General features: G+C 38.2%; 2 protein-coding genes across 5 annotated transcripts; both read right to left on the reverse strand.

Moving 5' to 3' along the window:
* Positions 1-253: 253 nt before the first annotated feature.
* On the reverse strand, positions 254-12,918 carry eogt (EGF domain-specific O-linked N-acetylglucosamine (GlcNAc) transferase). Of its 3 annotated transcripts, none has more exons than XM_079483547.1 (16): positions 12,744-12,918; positions 10,188-10,429; positions 9,903-10,003; positions 8,841-8,949; positions 8,485-8,579; positions 8,236-8,340; positions 7,601-7,707; positions 7,398-7,501; positions 6,753-6,845; positions 6,608-6,679; positions 5,714-5,800; positions 4,545-4,613; positions 4,298-4,359; positions 4,083-4,202; positions 2,168-2,270; positions 254-1,565 (listed from the first exon to the last, which is right to left on the reverse strand). In XM_079483547.1, the coding sequence occupies exons 2-16, from the start codon at positions 10,383-10,385 to the stop codon at positions 1,419-1,421; spliced, it is 1,572 nt and encodes a 523-aa protein (XP_079339673.1). In that variant the 5' UTR covers positions 10,386-10,429; positions 12,744-12,918; the 3' UTR covers positions 254-1,418. The 3 variants fall into 3 exon arrangements, with proteins under 3 accessions (XP_079339673.1, XP_079339674.1, XP_079339675.1); XM_079483548.1 differs by lacking the exon at positions 12,744-12,918 and adding an exon at positions 12,295-12,694; XM_079483549.1 differs by lacking the exon at positions 6,608-6,679 and having other exon boundaries at positions 12,744-12,877.
* Positions 12,919-12,970: 52 nt separating this feature from the next.
* On the reverse strand, positions 12,971-20,180 carry tmf1 (TATA element modulatory factor 1). Of its 2 annotated transcripts, none has more exons than XM_079483520.1 (17): positions 19,298-20,180; positions 17,776-19,115; positions 17,582-17,685; positions 17,130-17,256; positions 16,897-17,002; positions 16,630-16,772; positions 16,333-16,499; positions 16,078-16,234; positions 15,812-15,904; positions 15,464-15,620; positions 15,151-15,343; positions 15,015-15,084; positions 14,785-14,877; positions 14,554-14,670; positions 14,180-14,326; positions 13,932-14,057; positions 12,971-13,790 (listed from the first exon to the last, which is right to left on the reverse strand). In XM_079483520.1, the coding sequence occupies exons 1-17, from the start codon at positions 19,431-19,433 to the stop codon at positions 13,647-13,649; spliced, it is 3,420 nt and encodes a 1,139-aa protein (XP_079339646.1). In that variant the 5' UTR covers positions 19,434-20,180; the 3' UTR covers positions 12,971-13,646. The 2 variants fall into 2 exon arrangements, with proteins under 2 accessions (XP_079339646.1, XP_079339645.1); XM_079483519.1 differs by having other exon boundaries at positions 14,180-14,329.
* Positions 20,181-20,196: the final 16 nt, after the last annotated feature.

Consider the following 20,196-nt stretch of genomic DNA (forward strand, 5'->3'; position numbering starts at 1 on the left):
GCGAGTATATAGAGAGACACCCGAAAAGGACAGTTACTTCATCATTTAGTCACCTTCATGTCACTCCAAACCTGTATGACTGCACCAAACAACTCTGGCTTACATTGATTTCCATTGTAAAGACACAAGTCCACGGAAACTCAAAAGATCTAGTTTTGTTTCACAGAGGAAAGTCATGTACAGGTTTAAAACAACATGAGGTTGAATAAATGTCGCAGAATTTTAATGTAAGGGTCCCTTTAATAAACTAAACACACTGCTTTGAGGGTCACACTGCTTTATTTTTAAATCACTGTCATCATTTAATAAAACAAATTTAGTTTAGATGTTTCTGTGGCCGACCAACAAAAATTTGAATAAGGTACAAGTTTCAATTAAACCTTGTAGGTAAAAATTGTATGTACAATAAACATGTTACTGAAAATGCTCGTTTTGGAAATCATTTCAATTTCATGTTATTATTTGAACATTTTGTTCAAAATATGTGATGTGTGTTATTACAGCCAGTGTGTCATCATTTTTGCAAGTCTGTGAGAATGGTGCAGTAACAAAAGACAAGATATGTTTCAAACAGTTTCATATCAACCTTTAACATGGATGTAAATATAAACATATTCACAAAAAAACAGTGTGTCCATATTAAATAACATTGTTTAAAAACGCGTAACATCAGTTCATAAATAGTTTTACTTATGTAATATTGGAAGTGAAAATTCTGAAAACAATTCAAGACACTTGATCAGCAAAAACAGCCATTTCATGTAACTTTTTGGAGAGCCTAAAATACTGATAAAAATACTTAAAAACAATACTGGACCAATAGTTCAAATGGCTTAACCAATAGTACTGAAATGATAAATCCCTTAACGGTGCTAATATTACAAGAGCTAAAAATGACATTGCCTTGCTACAGATAAAACATTAACTATGTAATAAATACGAACCGGAGGTCATATCCTCAGCATTAATACATTAAAAAGCGAAATAAAAATACTCACAATATAACAATGACACGAAAACTTGAGTTACTAAAAGTCCTTGATTATTTTTAGGCAGTGTCACACAAAAGTATCTTGAAAAATACAGAAAGTGCAAACCCAAGCCTGACATCAGATTACTTCAAGCTTAAATTCCCGTCAAGAATGTGTGCTTGAAATGTTGTGTAGAAACTGCTTCCTGAATTAAAACCTTTAGCTGTTCTGAAATAAGTTACAAATCAACACTTGGATCTAAAAGTGTAACGTCTGCACAAAAATATCTGCAAGTGCCTGCAACAGCCAGAAAATCAGTAACGGCACATGTTAAATAAATAAAACATATTTTTTTTGTTAATGTTGTTTGTGTTTCACGTTTGAGACATTTGTCTTTGTAGGTAATGCCTACAGTTTTAGGAGTATGGACAGTTAATAGGAGTGTAACTACAGTTCATCCCGGGCTTGTTTCGCTCGCCACTTTGGGTGCTGGGTTACGTGTTCAGCCGCTAACAGGACTAACCGCATAAACTCCTCAATGTCAAAAGAGTAGTTTGTAAACTTAGGATGTTCCCCAAGAGTTGGGTGATGACCCTGAGACAAAAACAAAACAAGCACATTAACAGTAAATCATAAGTAAAATCTTAGAACTTGCATATAAATTAAAAATTGATATGAAATGCCATTATTTGCAGTACAGCGGCCCTCAAAAGTATTAAGAAACGATTAAAAATGTATGAATGTCACTGCATTAGACAAAATATACAACACCATGTGGCATCCTAAAAAAAATACGTTACACCAACTGGTCCCAAGGTCATTTTTAGTGGATGTATGAAGTCAGTTCCCCTTCCACATCATTGAATTTACTCTGGATATGTTCCAATAAATTTAGCAGAAAGTGTTGATATTTTGTATTGGTTTGAACAGAACAAATACCGTTTTATCATTTATCAAAATGTTTTGCTTGTGCTGCTTTTTTAATAAATGCCACTTGGTTTGATGTTTATTGCCTTGACATTCGTGCATTTAATTCTGACAAAATAAAAAATTTTTAGGGGGCAAGTCTACTGTAAAACTTCCCATCATCTCTCATACAGAACAGGATTTGTGTGCTATATAGGAACGCTGAAATTAAACACAGTACATTGGAGTGTTTCCAGGCCCCAGTCTGTGTGTGTGTGTGCTCTCTTCACCTTATCCTGAGGGAACACTTTGTTCCTTTTTTGCCAAGTCACGTAATGGACCCCTCTCAGTCGGGCCAGATCGCGGTAGCAGCTCTCATCTTGACAGTTGTACCTGTGGAATAAAGGAAGAAGAATGCTTTACGTCCCACACTTAGCAGGAAGCACCCCACAAAGCCTCTGCAGACTCACTTTGATGGATAACTATTTAATTAGGCTGTATTTTACTGTCACACAGACACTCCGCTGAGTTAGAGATACTTTCCATCCCTCCTCCCCAATACGTACACGCAATACATTAGACAGTATATTGTACGGCACAGAAGGCTGGTTTCACCCACGTGAAAGCTGAAGTTGATTAATGTGCCGGTTAGATGCATACCATCACACGCTTTTTCAAAACCAGCATAGGGTGCCAGATGAACAGACACATACTAGAGAACGATGTCTTACACAACGAAATTTTAATTAATTAGCTGTGAAACTAAAAGAAACTTTGAAAAGAAACAAGCAAGCAAGCAGCATTCAAGAAATGTGTAAATTATATGGTGTTTTAAATGGCGCTCGCAACACTTAAAGAGATACTTCACCCAAAAATGAGAATTCTGTCATCATTTACTCCCTGAAGTTATTCCAAACATGTATAATTTTTTCTTCTTCTGATGAACACAAAGAAAGATTGGATTTGGAAAAATGTTAGCAACTGACATTTCTGGGACATCATTGACTATCATAGTTTTATTCTGTTGAAAACAAAATGAGATATTTTTAAGAAAGTAGCAAAGCAAACAGTTCTATGGCACCTTTGACTTCTATTTCAATCTTTCCTACTATGATGTCCCAGAAATGTCAGTTACTAACATTCTTCTAAATATCTTTCTTTGTGTGCATCGGAACAAAGACATTTAAAGATTTGGAACACTTCAGGGTAGTAAATGATGACAGAATTGTCCTTTTTGGGTGAAGTATCTCTTTACATTGAAGGTTTGATTTCCAGGCAACACACAAACTGATAAAACTTATTCTGAATACACAGAATTTGTTTTAAATAAAAGTATCAAATGCCTCAATGCACTGCAATTCATGCAACAATACACTCCCTATTTAGTAGTTTGTTTTCCAGTACAAAACAAAGAACGAATGATGTACTTAATAAAGAGGAAATAGTTCATTCAAGTTGGTTTTCTATATCTCCTTAACATATATTATTAGCATAAACTTGACTTAAAAGGATCCTTCAGCCAAACATGAAAATTCTGTCATTGTTTACACATCTTCGAGATGTTTCAAATCTGTATACATTTCTTTGCTCTGATGAACACAATAGAAAGATATTTGGAAGAATGTTTATAACCAGACAGATCTTGATAGTAGGAAAAATAAGTTTATAATTTTTTTTGTTCTGTTGAAAACAAAAGAAGACATTTTGAAGAATGTAGGACAGCAAACAGTTCTGGGGCACTTTTGACTATCAATGTATTTTTATACTATGGTAGTCAATTTGGGGGCAAGATCTGTCTGATTATAAGCATTATTCCAAATATATTTCTCTGTGTTCATCAGAACAATGACATTTATAGAGATTTGGAATAAGTAAATTATTTTTGGCTGAAGTACCACTTTAATATCTTCAGTAATTTTGTCTCTGGGAACATGTATTGTGATTTAAGAATTTGTATATGTTCTGCAAAACAAAAATAAAATACAAAGTAAGAAATTTGTGTTTTTATGCAGTGTGCAGTCAACTTTTATCCTTTTTCTATGTCTACAATCACTATCAAAGTATGATGTCAGAAAAAGTGTTAATACTCTCACTAAAACACTTGAGTGCATATTCTGAAACTCTACGAAAGTTGAAACCAAGCTGGTTTGACTGAACTGAAGACATAGTTCACTTAGTGAGCAGAGAGGTACACACGCCACATACAATTCAAATATGACGGCCCAGTCGGGAAGGAAGAGAAGGTGAGTCAGTCCGGCTCCGTGCATCCCAATGAAGACATCAGTGTTGTGTGTGATGTGGATCTGCTCGAGGAACGGCATCTCTCTACAAATACACATCACCTTTCAATCGCTGCTGTGGTCCACGCCAACATTAAACCAAATCAATATTTTAAATACAATAAAGTCGAAATCACTTACTTGTATTTATAATCCACGACTCTGACCTCAAAAGAAGGCACAGTCTTCAGAGCATTTATAAACTGCACACACACACAGAAGGGATTCAGAGGGTGATTAACGAGACCTCACACTCATGTGGACAGAGGCCAAGTAAATCAAGAATTTTTTACCAAGCAGGGGTCTCCGGCAGAGTTTAAATGGGCAGTTGAGGAAGCGGAGTGATAAATCAATGATGAGCAAAGAGAGGGAGAGATGGAGCACTCACCTCCTGCTGGTTTATTATCCTACGATACTCAGTGCTTCTTGCCAACAGTGTGACACGGACTTGGCCCTCCTGACACAGTGAAAAACATCATATTCAGTGCCTAAATATATATATGTATATTGTAATATATATAATCCATTGACAATATGAAGTCAGCCATATCAAAGCTTAAACTGTTATTTATGTAGGTGGTTGAAAACAAAGCAAATGTGCATAATGTCGGTGACACAAACAATGTGGAGTAATAAATTATACAACAGTGCCATCTACTGACAGATGAACATACATTTCAAAGTATCTCTTAAACTTCCAAACCTGTTCACGCTATGGCCTTCGAGTCAAAACGTTATTGCAACTTCACAAGAGCCTGTGGCAGATTACGGAGTCTATGGCCTTTACTAGAAACGATTTTATGACAGATGGTTTTCTATAAAGCAACATTTATATTTGTGTGTGTGCGCGTGAGTCTGTCAGGAAGACAAAGAAGTGAGTCTGAGTGATTTAACGAGCAGATGAGAAAGGGTCAAGGCCAGGTGCACATAACAACTGTCACAGATTTATGCCTGTTGTGTGGTGTGGCTTGTTAAACAGAATACAACAGATCCAAAGTGTGACTTATAAACTGCGAAAAGTGCTTGCCATGCAGTGCAAAAGTAGCTGGTGTTGTGTGTGATTGGCAGTGTGTTGTAGATGGTTGCGAGGTTGTTGTTGTTGTTGTTGTTAAGTCTTCCGAGTGGTTGTTAGGTGGTTATATAAAGGCCCATTAAAACATATGCGAACTCAAATTATAAAACGGTCATATCTGGTCCGTTGTTTTAGGCAATCCGCTTTCACGTCAGGCCACAACACCCTTTGCTGTTATAAAATGCACTGTAACACACTGCTTCTAGGGGCTTGTTGCTTTCTTATTTATAATTAGAAAATGTGGTTTGTATATATTAATAAAAAAATTTGAGTATATTATAATTTACAAGTGATGTTATATTAATTATTATTATAATTACTATTTTATTCATTATTATATTAATTAATATTAGAATTTAGCATTCGTATATAATATGTAAATTAGTGTCGTACATATTTCATTTAAGGACTGACTTCCTTTACTGACTACTTTAAGCAGACAAGATTTAAAGCATCATTAGTACGGTGTTGCTGCATTTGTTTACCTTCGGCCCCTCTTGTGGGACACCGAGTCGATAAAGCAAATGCTGGGAAAACGCCCGGAACATCCCTTCACTGTGACAGTCAGAGATCTTTCACATGACACAAATATATGACAAAACAGTCAAACACACAGTGAAATCGCTTACTAACATAAGTCTTCCTCACATTTGAATGGCATACGCTAAACACATTTTGCACACATACGCAAGGCGATGGAATAGAATCAAGACTCTTAAGCGACAGCAAAAGATGTGTTCAGTATGATACAAAGCAAACATTCTATATAACTCGCACACTCTCTCTCTCTCTCTGTCTCTCTCACACAAACACTCACCTCAGGCAATATCAAACAAAGATGCATTAAATCCACACTATTGATCCTTTGCTTAGGCTCCCCATGTGGTTGATAAGCACAATTTTCTGTTACCTAGTTTTCTGTCATTAGTAGTGTCACTATATAAGCTCCCCCTAGGCAGCACAATACATGTGAATTCGTTGACTAAACTGATGAAACCAGTGAATGCAGAAAATTTGTTTGGAAACCATGTGGCAACCTTTCCACAGGCAGGGGAAAGGGGGCTGTGTGTGCCGACCCGAACTTACAGAATGTGGTTGTAGTCGCTACGACTCTGCTCAGATAGCAGCATGAGTAGAATTCCTCTAGTTAAGAGTTGTTTTACCACTGAAATAATTTAAGAGGACGAAAAAACTACAAAGTGTTGCTTTAACACAATAGCAGACATATGAGAGCAGATGCAGAGCCGAGATGAACAAATGCAAAGTGAGAAAACAGAAAGAATAGAACAGTCACTCAAGAAAACACCAAATTCGTAGGATAAGATAAGATAACACTGAAATCAAGAGAAATATTTTGTGTGGATGATTAGGATACGCACAAGAGGGGTGTTGTAGAACAGACCGTAGCGCATTCTTGGAAGGAGAGAGAAAAACGCATCTTTTAAACACACCTGTGAAAAACAAACATTTAGAAAAAGCCCAAAGAAAGTAGGAATTTGTGAGAAGGTAAAAAAACGAATTTACCCTTTTGGAGTCAAAGTTTTTCAGGTGAATGATATCATGATCTGAGAAAGCCCGCCAGGTCTCACTGAACAGGTCGCCATATCCATACACACTCTGAGTAACAAGGCACAAATAAACATTTTATTTCTACTGTTTGGATTGATTTAGTTAATTTTTAGATTCTTGGCAACAATGTTAAACACGCATTTCTATATCTTTCTTTGTCATGTTTTATTTGGCACCTTCAGTAATATTGTTTGATATAAAAAAAGTCTTCCCTCTTCATTCTGCTCTTTCTTCCTTGGCCTTGAAACACTAACATCTGAACAATAGACAGGATAAGCTCGCTTTGTAAATCACAAAATTTTCTGCCCACTATTTCCTTTATATTTTTCAGCAAAACACCACCCGAACTAATTTCTCTCCAAACCATGGCTGACAATGGTCTGAGAAAAAGTAAAAATGCTTTTATTTAGCAATCTATTGAGCATGTTGCATAATAAAAAAAATGTATTTGCTAATAGAATCAATGAGATCCAAAGTCCAAAGACAAAATCCCAAACTTTTTAAAATAAAATTATATTTTTAATCACACTGTACGCCCGACAGCACTGGAAAATATTAGGAATAAAAAACGTTTATTTGACTATAAAAGGGAACGCTTACTGTGTCCCACATGACAATGTTTATGTCACGGCTGAAGGAATTGTTGAGGTGTTGGGAGATGTAGAGGTTAACAAAGTCACAGAAATGATGGTACATGTTTACACCTGCAAAATACACGGACCAAAATCTTAGTTATTATTTTACTAAGTTTGTTATCCGTAGACCGACAAGTCTATTATCCACAAACATAAAAAGATCTCCACCTGCATCCAGCTTCATAAATACAGTCGGTCTATCTATGATGACATCACAATGCCCATCATCTACAGGGAGGAATTCAAGCTCCGAGTATGTCTGCAATTCTGCAAACCTGAAAGTGTAAAAAAAAGAGACCTCGAAGTGCTGGAATTCTTAGTGTATAAAATCAAGTTTTATACCAAGGTTATAATAATAATTGACAAGTATATAAAGTGGTTTTAGGGCTGTCAAATGATTAGTCACGATTAATCGCATCCAGAATAAAAGTTTGTGTTTACATAATACTGTATATTTCTATGTACTGTGCAAATTAATTTGTTTTTATAAACACGTAAACATATTTAGGAAACACTTACATTCTATTAACCAATAATTTAAATTATATTATATATAAATGTTTATTAACTTTTATATTTTATAAATGTTTTAAATATATTCATGTACAGCATGTGTATGGTTTTATAAATACTAAATTAATATGCACAGGACACAGACATATATTATGTAAACACAAACTTTTTTTATTATTCATAATTTTTTATTATTATTATTTATTGAATTTTATTCTGGATACGATTATTCAGGATTAATCATTTGTCAGCCCTTGTTTTGCTACTTCTATTTTGAAAAATGTCCTTACCAGGACTGAAGAGGACTTTTGTGTGTCCCTTCTGAGGCCAGTGCTTTACTATTAAGTCTGCAGTGACCACCAGTCTCGCCCTTTTTCAGGAAATCCTCTTTATACCTGCAGCGACATGAGGAAGAAGTATGAAGTATGAGAGAAACAGCAGGGACTCATTCAGACAGGAAGTTCTCACAGCTTTGCCAGACACAAAACAACAGATTAAAATTGTCCTTGACCTCCAGCAACAAGAATGGCATCACTGACCTTTCATGACCTCTGCGGGGACTCCGCAGATCAAGGTACAAGTTTGTGGCCCTGCAAAACTGCATGTGACTTGAGCACTTTAAAGAAGAATCTCCCTTGGAAAAGATTGAAAGATGTCAGTAAAAATCACATTCCAGAGGATTTGAGTTATAAACATGTATTTGCATGTTTGTGCTCAATATTGTTTGAACATGCTGAGGTAATAAAACAGGCCGCAATCCTTATAAACCCTTGTAAACCCTGTTTTGACAGATTCTGTGCATCAACAGTCGTGTACAGGTAGGATGGGAGCTTTGGTCATACAGAGAAACAGAGAGAAAATATAGAAGATAAGATGGAAAGAGAGGGAAGCTTACAGGAGCCAACGGTTTGCACAATGTCTTCATCTCATTGAGTCTCTCCTTCACATAGCCAAAATCTGCCTGCTTCCAGAACAATTCCTGTGCAGCTTCAGTAGAGCTCGCCCTAAAGAAAGAGAACAGAAAGAGGCAGCTGTTATCCATATTACAAGCCAAACAATAAAAAAAACTTATTGCTTACAAAATCTTAAAGGAATGTTCAGGGATAAGGTCTATTGAGAGCATTCGAAAGAAAATATGGTTAACTACACTTACGTCGGGTGATTTATCAAATATTAGATTTTTGAGACTGAATTAAAGAAAATAATTCTACATTTTGTTATGTTATTACTATTGGTCATTGTTGGGTTTAACTAGTTACTAAGTAATTAGTTACTGTGATTTAATAACTTTTCCTTAAGAAAAGTAAAGTAAGGGATTACTGTAATTTAATTACAGTTACTTTGGATGTAATTGAACTAAATACTGTGTAATGTATACAATACCAGAAATTACTTTAAAATGCTTGTATTAATGTATGCTTCACACATTTGTAATACTTTAGTCGGTTAATAAGAGTACTTTTTGTAGCTTTATAAGAGTCGTTTCATGCCTATCCTTGAATCACTTAACCAATCAAGGTTAGGTAGAAAGTAATTCAATACTTTTTCAGAGTACCTTACCCAACACTGCTATTGGTCACCCTTCATGTTGTCTGTGGGTTTTGTAAATTTTCAATCAATAAAAAGTCATTTAAAAAAAGTTTTCCAACTTTTACAACACAGTGTTTAATTATTGAATTAATAATTTAGCATTTTTCTATAAAGTTGGAGTTTTGAACACACAAGCTTTCAGTCCAACAGTGATGCTATGTCAATTTACTATAAAGAAGTAAGTGATGACTAGGTTTACATTTTTCCCCTGTTTTTGCAATAAACATGTTAAGCGTCTTTTTTAATCCTGCTCTTAAAAAGTTATTTATTCTACAGCAATCGCAAAAAGTATCATCAAAATTTGGAAAGTATGTCCTCATATTATCATGTGTCACTTCTTGGATAGGTCAGAGAAAAAAAGGCATACCATCCAGAATCGAGCCTAGTACACACAGGATAACTGAAGCGGTGTTCTGGTATGCAGTTCTTTTCGTAACCCCAGCAGGCCTTCCTCTGCAATAGAGCATCCTGCCACAACAAACACATCATCTCATCATACACAAGAATCACCTTATGACGCTACATCCAATTTCAAATACTTGTTTGCAGTGTAATATTTGCAGTACAGGCAAAACAAGCAGCATCTACTTACAATGAATAACATTTCTGTTACCACTTTTTAAGACAATTATGATAATACAATCTAACTTACTTTAAAAGCGCAAAGCAGATCCTCTTTGCAAAGCTTGGTCACACGTTTGTTGTTGTTCAGGAAGTACGGGATATGCTGCCGGGGTAGATCCAGGCTGCTGTAGTCGAGCTGTGGTTTGTGGCTGGTGTCCCGGCCACTGTCTGTGGCGGAGATGGTTTTATAAGTACAGATCAGGCACAGGGCTACCAGCAGAAGCATAGTCCCTCAAGCCACATGGAAGGAACCACATTGGCTCTCAGCACCTACAATCATTTGTAAGAAGAGAGAGAGAGAGAGAGAGAGAGAGAGAGAGAGAGAGAGAGAGACAAAGAGGAAGAGGAAGAGGAAGTGAAAGAGAGAGAGAGAGAGAGAGAGAGAGAGAGAGAGAACATATGTGCAAAGAAGTGACTACTAAGAGGAGGACAAACAACTTCAGAAGTACCAGTGTGGGAACCTGCATCTTACTCCATGTGGAACACTTACCGCAGGAAATATTAGTGACCTTTTTCCTTCAATTGTCTAAGCAATACGGCCAGGAATGAGGGAAAAGAATATCAAAACAAGTACGCATTCTGCACATAGCTTGTGCAATAAATGTGGGCTACACAACCACAGACATAAAATCCATAACAGAATTGATGAATGTCCTGAGGTTGTTGTCATAGGACTAACTTTGAAGTCCAGCAGTGAGGATCACTCTATAAATTAATTGAATAAATTCAAACTTTTACATAATTGGCATAGAAACAAACCAATAAAAAAACAATAGTTTAATAGTAATAATGGCTGGCTATTTGTAATTTATTTAGGTTTATTCGGGCTTTTGGGCCCATAAGGTTATTAATCATAATAATGATAGATCTTTATTATCTTTTAATGTTCTTGTGAACATAAGCTCTAATACTGTGTGCCCATCACACCATTCCAAAACATCCTGTAGCACTCACACCCAATTTGCCTAGTGGTTAGAGCGTTGGGCTTGTGATCAGAAGGTTGCAGGTTCAAATCTCAGTGCCAGCAGGTAATGACTGAAGTGGCCTTGAGCAAGGCACCTTACCCCTGATTCTGCAGTAATGTGCAACTGTAAAAAACTACTTGTAAGTCGCTTTAGCGTCTGCCAAATGAATAAATGTAAATGTAATACACTCTGGTTATTTATACAGCAAACGCAGGCTTTATTTGAAATGTACAGGCAGCTGCAGAGAAGGTGAAGGTCATATATACAAGCACCATAGAAAGCTGCAGAGCTTTCCCTTACCCAGCTGACCCTGCCTTACAAGGAAAAGCGTCAAGGGCACCTGTCAGGAGCAAATGTTCACCTTAAAATAATAGTGGTTTACCTAGTGTCTTACAACCTCCATTTTTGTGACAACCATGATTCAATAATAATATTAATATGTAATATTTTACTAAACTAAACACAAAACGAAACTTACATGATTGCTACGGCTTGGATTATTATAGTTTAAAAAGTTTTACTAAAGCTAAAACGAAATATTTCCCTTAATTGAAATTGAATTATATATTGGTTTACATTTTATTTGAAAAACCAAGGGATTATAAATGTTGTCCCAGAAATAAACTGAAATTAAAGGTTTGAACTGTTAAAATGATTTAGTGAAAATAAATGAAAAATAAACTAACATATCAAAGCTTTTAAACCGTGTAAGAAAAAGGTTTTCCATTTAAATGTATTTTTAGACCATACTGGCTGTTGAATAAAAATACAATTATTGTAACTACAATAAAACTTAACTTTAGTTTTAGTATTAACATTTTAAAACCAAGAAAGACTTTCTTAAAGGAGATGCTCATTTTGTCATGAACGCAGTAACCGGACTAACGTCGTGGACGTGACATAAAAATGCTCAGAGAATGAATTTGTTACGAATATATTGAACCATCTGTGTATGTTTTACTAAATCCTTGTTGATAGAGTCTGAACATCAAAACATGTCAGTCTAAGAACACATATTCTATTATAAAAAGGGGAAATGAACATGCGTTATTGATATGAAAAAGAAGCGGTTTTTGCGACACGACAAATAGATGCACTCTACACAAAGGGGACCTCACAACAAAAAGGTTTCAGAACTGCATAAAAGAACTACAGCTTTAAGATGCATACTTTCTTTCTGAATGAGTCTGAGATCCCGATCCACATCATTCACAGAGCAGCTCAGTTTAAACCCCACAGCAGGAAACGCACAATGATGGACGTAAGAAACTTTTGATAAGCTTGTCTACACTTCATTATAACATTCAGAATAGAGATTTATCAATGCTGCAATGAAAGTAAAACACTGAATCCCATGTTCCTGGACACACAACAAATGTCACTGAATGGGTTTTAAAAACAATAATACAATGTTGGATAGAGACCGCAGAAGCCACGACGGCTTGACACGTTCCCAGAGTAAAGAGAATATCAGATGTCCAACCTTAAATTATAACAACGGCTTACTGACAAAGAAAACGTCAACAGACCGCAACTCTGTACTCTGTTCTGACTATTCATACTTCAGAGCCAATTTAAGTAAAACTAGTTAAGGTGCTTGTGAAAAAGTGTGTGCCTACCTCCTTGGAGAAGCTTCTTATAAGAAGCAGTGAGTGCATTGAGGGATGCAAGTCGCCATACTACCGGAAACTATCAGCCGGCATGTGTTATCACTATTGACCGCAAGACGGAGCTGTCGGTCCTAATTTTACACAGTTGACAAGATTCAGATGTGAATCTCTTCTACAATGAAGCAAGCATGAAATAACTATTAAACTGTTAAATGAGCGATTAATGAATTAGTCTGTATAATACTTGTCTCTTACTTTATTTACACATGTGCATAAACCATAGATACACTAAAAGGCCTGACCTTGTTTCACTTGTAATTTTTGTGTAGATACCATGTCCTACATTATGACAGTGAAACTTTTTCCTGTATACCCTTCTTACATAGACTTACCAACACGAGGAGAAAGACAAACGAGTGCAAAATCAAGTCATTAAAATATGTTGGAAATGACGCAATCTCAATAACATATTTGTTTTTACAATGTAAAGAGAACAGCAGTTTAACTTTGATTATTGGAGAGATGTACAGTTTAGAGGATAAAAAACACAAATATTCGTTTTGATTACAAACTTAACACAATAATTCCCACTTCATTGTGCAAATTCAAGTGTTGTTAAATCACCAAATCTAAACACCTATACACTGGTAGATATATAGTCATCTCTGTTATTTTACCCAATATGGTTATTAATTCAGAAAACCAACATTTAAAATAAAACCCCATAGCTGTAAAGGGAATCCGATTTTAAATACCTTTATCAATAACTCTTCAAACACGTTGAACAAACTCTTTTCTCAGAAAAAATCACTAAGTTACTTGGTCTTTTATCACTGAAGCTCTGGGATGCGTAACTGTAAAAGCACAATTACTCCTTCTACTGTAAATCTCTGTTTACAGCCTGTAAGTCCATTATTTTTTATGTTTTTTTAATAGTTCATCGATTTGTGTTTTGTACATGTTCTTCACATCCTCCAGGTCCAGACGTAGTTCCTCTGCTTCTTCTGCCTTCTCTCCATACATCTGCAGGATGGTGTTGTGCCTCTGCTCCAAGTCCTACAATACAATGTCAAACATTTGGTAGGATGTGATACTGTGTACTTATCATTGTGTTCAATGATTCAAATAAGACATAGTTAAACAGCCTTAAACAGAACGAAGAGTGTTTTTACTGTGCTTTTTATTCAAGCTGTTCACCTTAAGCTGTACTTTCAGTTTGGGAATTTCCTTCACTTTACCCTCCAAATCATCATTCTGATTGGTCAGTCTCACAAGCTCCTCCGACATCACGGTGCGGCTTCTCTCTAGACTGGCAATCTCTAACTGAGCATTAAGAATTATAAAGGAAAGCGGCAGTGTCAATGACAATCTAAAATGCGTTATTTTCTAGATTATAGCTTGTAAACACTGTCGTCATACTACAAAGATTAATTCAAGACCCACACCTGCAGCTGGGCTATCTCGCCCTCTCTGAGTTTTAACTGAGACTGGAGGCTCTCAATTACACTGGACCCACCACCCAGCCGAGCCGCCTCATATAGGTTCGTCCCGCTGATGGTGATTGTGCTGAAAGAATTGTCCAGAGAATCCTCCTGCTAATAAAGCAGTATACAATCTGTATTTACATACAGTGTATCAATACTTACATTTTTATGGCAAAAGCCAGTACAAGTATGGAGATTCGTCAATGGATGACATGAGTATAAAGTAAACATGAATTGACAATAACAGACTATTAGATACTTGGGAGGATGAAAAAATTACTGCTAGATGTTTCCCTTGAATAAGCTAAGTGCATGAATGTATGAGATGAGCTTGCCTCAGGGAATAGGGAGGAATGCAAGCCAGCATGTTCGGTCCCACTGATGGAACTGGAACGGGACAGTGAAGGAGTGGAACATGCCGGAGCTTCACTTTCAGACAGAGATTTCCTCTCCTGAAGACACAGAAACACACATATACATCTCCGCTAAAGTCTGACTGAAGTCAAGTCTCTAAACACTTTATGCGGAAATTCATGTCTCGTCTTTATGTAGAATAAAGGACAAACCTTTTCTTTGAGGGCCTCTTGTGCGAGGTAGCATTTTTTCTTCTCTTGTTCCACCTTCATTTTTTCCATTTCCAGCTGGTTGGTGAGTAGCAACTAACAGGACCAAATAATGTAGACATTGAAAAGGAGTGTGTGCTTGTGTGTGTGTATGGCTATACTTACAAAGCTTGAAAACTGATGTTTTATGTAGTACTTACTATGAAGTACTAAAGTATGATAAGGAGCAGTACCTTCTCCTTCTTGGCATCCTCCACAACTCGAGTGTGATCCGCTTTAAGATTATCCAGCTCCACACGCTCCCTACACATACAGAAATCAGTTTTACTTTGTTTAATAGAACTTTACCAGTGCTGAAGACCTTCTTACCTGCTGAAGTCATCCTCCAGTTTTTCTCGCCTCATCCTCTCTGCATCCAGTTGACCCTGCAGACGCCCCCTCTCCTGTCTCAACAGAGATGTCTGGGATTCTAAAGATGCAATCTGCGCTCTAATAGCTAGCAGCTCCTCTGTAGCTGAGCGTTCTTTCTCCACAGAAACTGCAAGCTGGGCTTGAGAATCAGCTGAGAAAGATAAAGAAGTGTAACTCTGTCTTAAATCACAGATAACAAACATCACACCTGGTGAATGTCACATATGGTTTATTGTTTGGATCAATGGAGGGATGACATGACAAGTCTCACCTAAGCGTTCAGAGATGTTTTTCTCCAGTTTTTCCCATGATGCTGTCTGGGCCCCCAGCGTAGCCTGAAGGTTCTCTATCTGCCGAAGGAGGGGCCGTGTTGCTGAAGTAACACTCTGGCTGAGCTCCTGGTTCCTGGTCTCTGCCTCTTGCAACCTCTGGACAGGAACAAAAAGGAAGAATAAACACAACACCAGATACACATATTATGAATCACTCTGCACATGTGCATCAATTGTAAGCTATAGGGGTGTATGATTCTTGAGAAAGAAGACAGTCGCTAAAAACCCATAAAGCTAAGCTGAGAGCAATTTGAAGAGAAAGCCTGGAAGCCTGGTGCTCTGGTTACCTGCTGCAGCTCACTGATCTCCTCTCTCAGGTAATCTTCTTTCTTGGCCTGCTGCTGCTCAGCCCGCTGCAGAGCTAGCCTCAGATCTGCCACCTGTATAAGTCAAAGTGAATCATGACATGAATGCCAGCATCTGTCAATCAGCAAATTAAATGAGGTTTTGTGCTAACTAGATGAGCAACCAAAGTGTTTGGATTAAGTATTAAACCTCCATTAGTACCAAACATTCAAATTCTGCTGTACAGTAACAGTAGAAACTGAATTACCTGATTGGCCAGAGCCTCTTGTTGGAAGCGGGACTCTTCCTGCGCTTTCTCTAATGCCAGACTCAGCTCATCTTTCGCCTGCACCTCTCTGCTCAATGCCATTTCCTGAGCCTCACTATCTTTGGTGGCATTGGCTTTGTGCAGCTCTGCTAACTCCCTAAACAATGAAAAAATCTAGTATTCGCCAACTGGAAGAACAAAGATAAACAACTTAAATATTGTGACAGAGTGTCTATATAAGTTTGGTAGATTTACTTGTAGGAACTATCCAGGGCTGCTTCTGAACTGCGGTTCTTCTCCTGAAGCTCCTCATTGCTGGTCTGCAGTCTGCTTAATTCCTTCTCCTGGTGCTCGACCACAGTGTTCAGCTTCTTGATGTTTTCTCTGTGCTGCTTTTCTACTTCCTCCTTACCGTCCAGAACCTACAATCACCGCACAGCACACACAAAACTCTGCATTCTCTTCTTAGTCTGCTGACATTTGATATGGCCTTACCATTTGGGAAACCAAATTTTCCCGCAAAGCTTTTGGGATAAAGGTTGTCTCTCTCACCTGCTGAAAATGTTTCAGTTCCTCTTCCTGCTCTTTAAGTTTTCTGGTCTGTTTGTTGATCTGTGAATCACTTTCCTTCTCTTTAACACGCAGTTTCTTTATAATGTTGGAGTGCTGCAACTGTTGTTTGGACAGTTTCTCGCCTTATCAAACAAGGAAAAGCCAAAAGGGTAAATTGACATCATGACCCAGACCTCCAGGATCATACAAGAAGTGACATTATATGATCTGTGTCAAAAAGGTAGTTACATGGCTAAAAAGTATCACCTTCTTCAAGAAGCTCTCGAATCTGCTCCTCCTTCTCTTTTATAAGTTCCAAAGTCTCATTTGAGTTTAATCTGCTCGCCAATTCTTCTCTGAGCCCCTTAATTTCCTGGTGGCGTGAAATTTGAGTGGTATAAATATAAACAATGTCATGTTCATGAAACTTTTCATTTAAAATCTCAAAACAACAACTAGAAATTTTGAGAACTATAATGTTGATATAAAAAGAATAAAACCTTTTTGGCGATGTCTCTTTCTTTGCATGCGAGTTGAGCTTTCCTCTCAGTTTCTGCAATGCGCTGAGTAAACTCGTCTTTTAAAGACTGAACAGAGGAGCTTTCTTCCTTTAAGTTGATCATCTCACTGTGGAAATAGTGAAACGGTTTAATTCACTTAAAATAGAATGAGATTCCAGTCTCATAACACGCAATAATAACCCATGATCTTGCAAACATGTATAAAATATGGATGACATAAGATAAGGCATAGTCTGTGATCATTTTTACAGTAAAGCATGGGCATATTGGATGTAAAAATTACACGTTCCATACTATTAGAAACTGGTATCACAATTTCTGGGTTTCCTCAAACTGGGTAAATATTATTGCTGCCTCCTTCAGTTTCTATGGCCTAGTTAGTTAAACATTTGAGAATGAGTGTTTTCTGGAGTGTTGTTTCCTCAACTTACTCTTTGAGATTGTCATAGTCCTCCTCAAGTCTGGCCTTGTCTTTACTGACTGCAAGTAACTGTGATTCTCTCTTCTCTAGACGGCTTGAGAGCTCCTCAATAATCTGGGGAGATTACAAAAACAAAACAAATAATTCTGTGTATAAAATTCTGTGCCTTCTATAATTCCCATCCCACTAAAAATATTTGGCTACCCTTTGAAGCTCTGAAATTCGAAAGCCTGAAGGTCCCTCTTCTTCATTGGTCGGTGATGTCACAGTTTCACTCGTATCAGTTTTTTGGTTGATCAGTGTGAGGTCAGTCTCAGGCTCCTGGTCATCTTCCTGAAGCTCGTCGGTCTGTTCACAGTTCACCGGTGTTGCACTGCGCCCGCTCTCCTCCATCTCATTGTCATCCAGTGATTGGTCATTCATCAACTCTGTCATTCCCTCCTCCTCCCCCTGTTTGGTCTCAGGGGCTGACTGAACAGGAGCAGGCATGCTCCCAGCCGTGATGGAGGCTAAAGTGCGGTTACCGGGTATATCATCATCAGAATTTACTTCACTGACGCTACGGCTGTCCAACGACTGCATGCTGAATGAGTCGATGCGCTCAAAGGCATCTGAGGAGGAGCCGCAGCTTTCCGTGAGCTTTGGGTATTCATCCGAAGGTGGAAAGTCGGTACACGTTGAAGCGGAGAGCAGCTGGAAGGAGCCCTGCATCAGGTGGAGCCCTGCTTTACCCTCAGCTGTCTCCTGTCTGGAGCTTGCAGAGCTCTCGCTGAGCACACTCTCATGGTCCAAAACCTCGATGTCGCTAGTAGTGGAAGTCCCAGAGGAAAAGGCACTAACAGGAGGTGAAGGGGTATCGCTTTGTCGGTCCTCTGATTTAGCGTCTTTGGAATCTGGCAGGATTTCTTTAGTCTCGACTGGCAAGCTTTTAACTCGATTTTTGCTCTCAATGGTCAAAGGTGGTTCAGAGCCATCAAAAACACTGGCAGATTCAGTCTCCGAGGAGGACAAAGGTACATTTGTGAGCATGTCATCACTAGTTATAGCAAAGCCATCACACTCTGTCCTGTCCACGCTGGTTTCCGTTTCCAAAGGTTGCTCCTCGGCAACGACCGAAGCTGGAACAACCAATTCTGCTTGTGATAGCACATTTGCTAAAGAGGATGTTTGCTCCAAAAGCTCAGTCCCTTGTGTGGTCTCTGTAGTTTCTTGACTGGTGCATCTTTCGAGGACCACCTGACCATGTGAATAAGTGTTAAAGGAATTTTGGATTTCCAGCTCTTTGTCCTTTCTTTCCGTTTTTTCTTGCAAACTGCGGTTTGTCTTGGCAGGTGGCACAGACACCACCTTAGTGCTGCTCACGGTTTGTACATCCCCATGGGGCAGAAAGGCACTGAAGAAATCCTCAGATTCATCAAGCACAGTCCATGTGACAGGCTTAGTGATGGCTTCTGATGATGGGGGGAGAGTATTAGTATGTTCCTCTGTGGGAGAGTTCCACTGGTTCATACCCCATCCTGTTGAAACAGGCTTGCCAGCTGCATCTGAAAAAGCATTAAGGGACACTTTAACAAAATGGTTTAGTTGTAAAGCTGTAGTGTAGTTTATCGTTAAGTGAAAGGTCTTCCATGCCTGTGACTTCAAAGTAGATCGTCTTGTATTGGTATGGCAGTGTGTCGTCTATCAATCTTTTTATACACTCGAAATCATTAAACACTGAACCTACCTGCAAAGGTCTGGTCGGTCGTGTCACCCCACTGGTCCTCTTCTTTGATGTCCAAAACCCTATCGATTGATTTCTGAGCAGTTGTCAGAGCTTGTTTAGCAAAACTAGACAGATGTGATGCGTTGAACCAACTCATATTGCTGTAATTTGCCCTGGTTGTGTACCAATGACGCTAAACGTCTACATAAAACAAATCATCATTAAAAAGGTCCCAAATATAAGCTGGTTTATTCCCGAGCAGGTCGGTGTGTAGCGTTATGTTTCTCTTAGGCCGTTGTCCACATTAGCTTAGCAGCTAATTCTGCTGCCAGAAACACTAACACTGCGCTGACAGTCCCCAGAAACCCATGTTACAATTAAAATCAATAACGCCGATTAACAAACGCATCATTTTCGGCTTTGTTTACGCTTCTCTCTGCCTCTATGTTGAATTTCTTAGCATTGTTTTGTTTAGTTCCTCTCTGGCTGCTCGACTATCCACGTAGCACCAACATATCCCACATGCGACGTCAGAGCTACGTCACTCCCAGCGTAAACAATAAAATAAATAAAAACTGTAGTTTTTTATCACTGTAGATTTTACAATAACAACATAAAATACAATTATATTATATTAAAATTATATTATACAGTAACCGGAGACGTTCCCTTTCGATAGAGGTATCTCAACATTGCGTGAAACGGCAGGGGAACCGTATAAAACAACCCCGTGAGAGCAGCAAAGAGCGGAACCCAGCGCTCTCCCTAAATAATCACAAGGCAAGTGTAAGGACCCCCAGCCAATCAGCGTAGCCGCAAGAACGAGCATTACCCCCAGTTCACACTGCATGCGTGAGCAGAGCGTGCTGCGCCCTCAACGTAACTACATCATCACTGCACCTGCAGACTCGCGAGGGTTT

Source organism: Barbatula barbatula, assembly GCF_947034865.1.
Source record: "Barbatula barbatula genome assembly, chromosome: 20".
Taxonomy (NCBI): domain Eukaryota; kingdom Metazoa; phylum Chordata; class Actinopteri; order Cypriniformes; family Nemacheilidae; genus Barbatula; species Barbatula barbatula.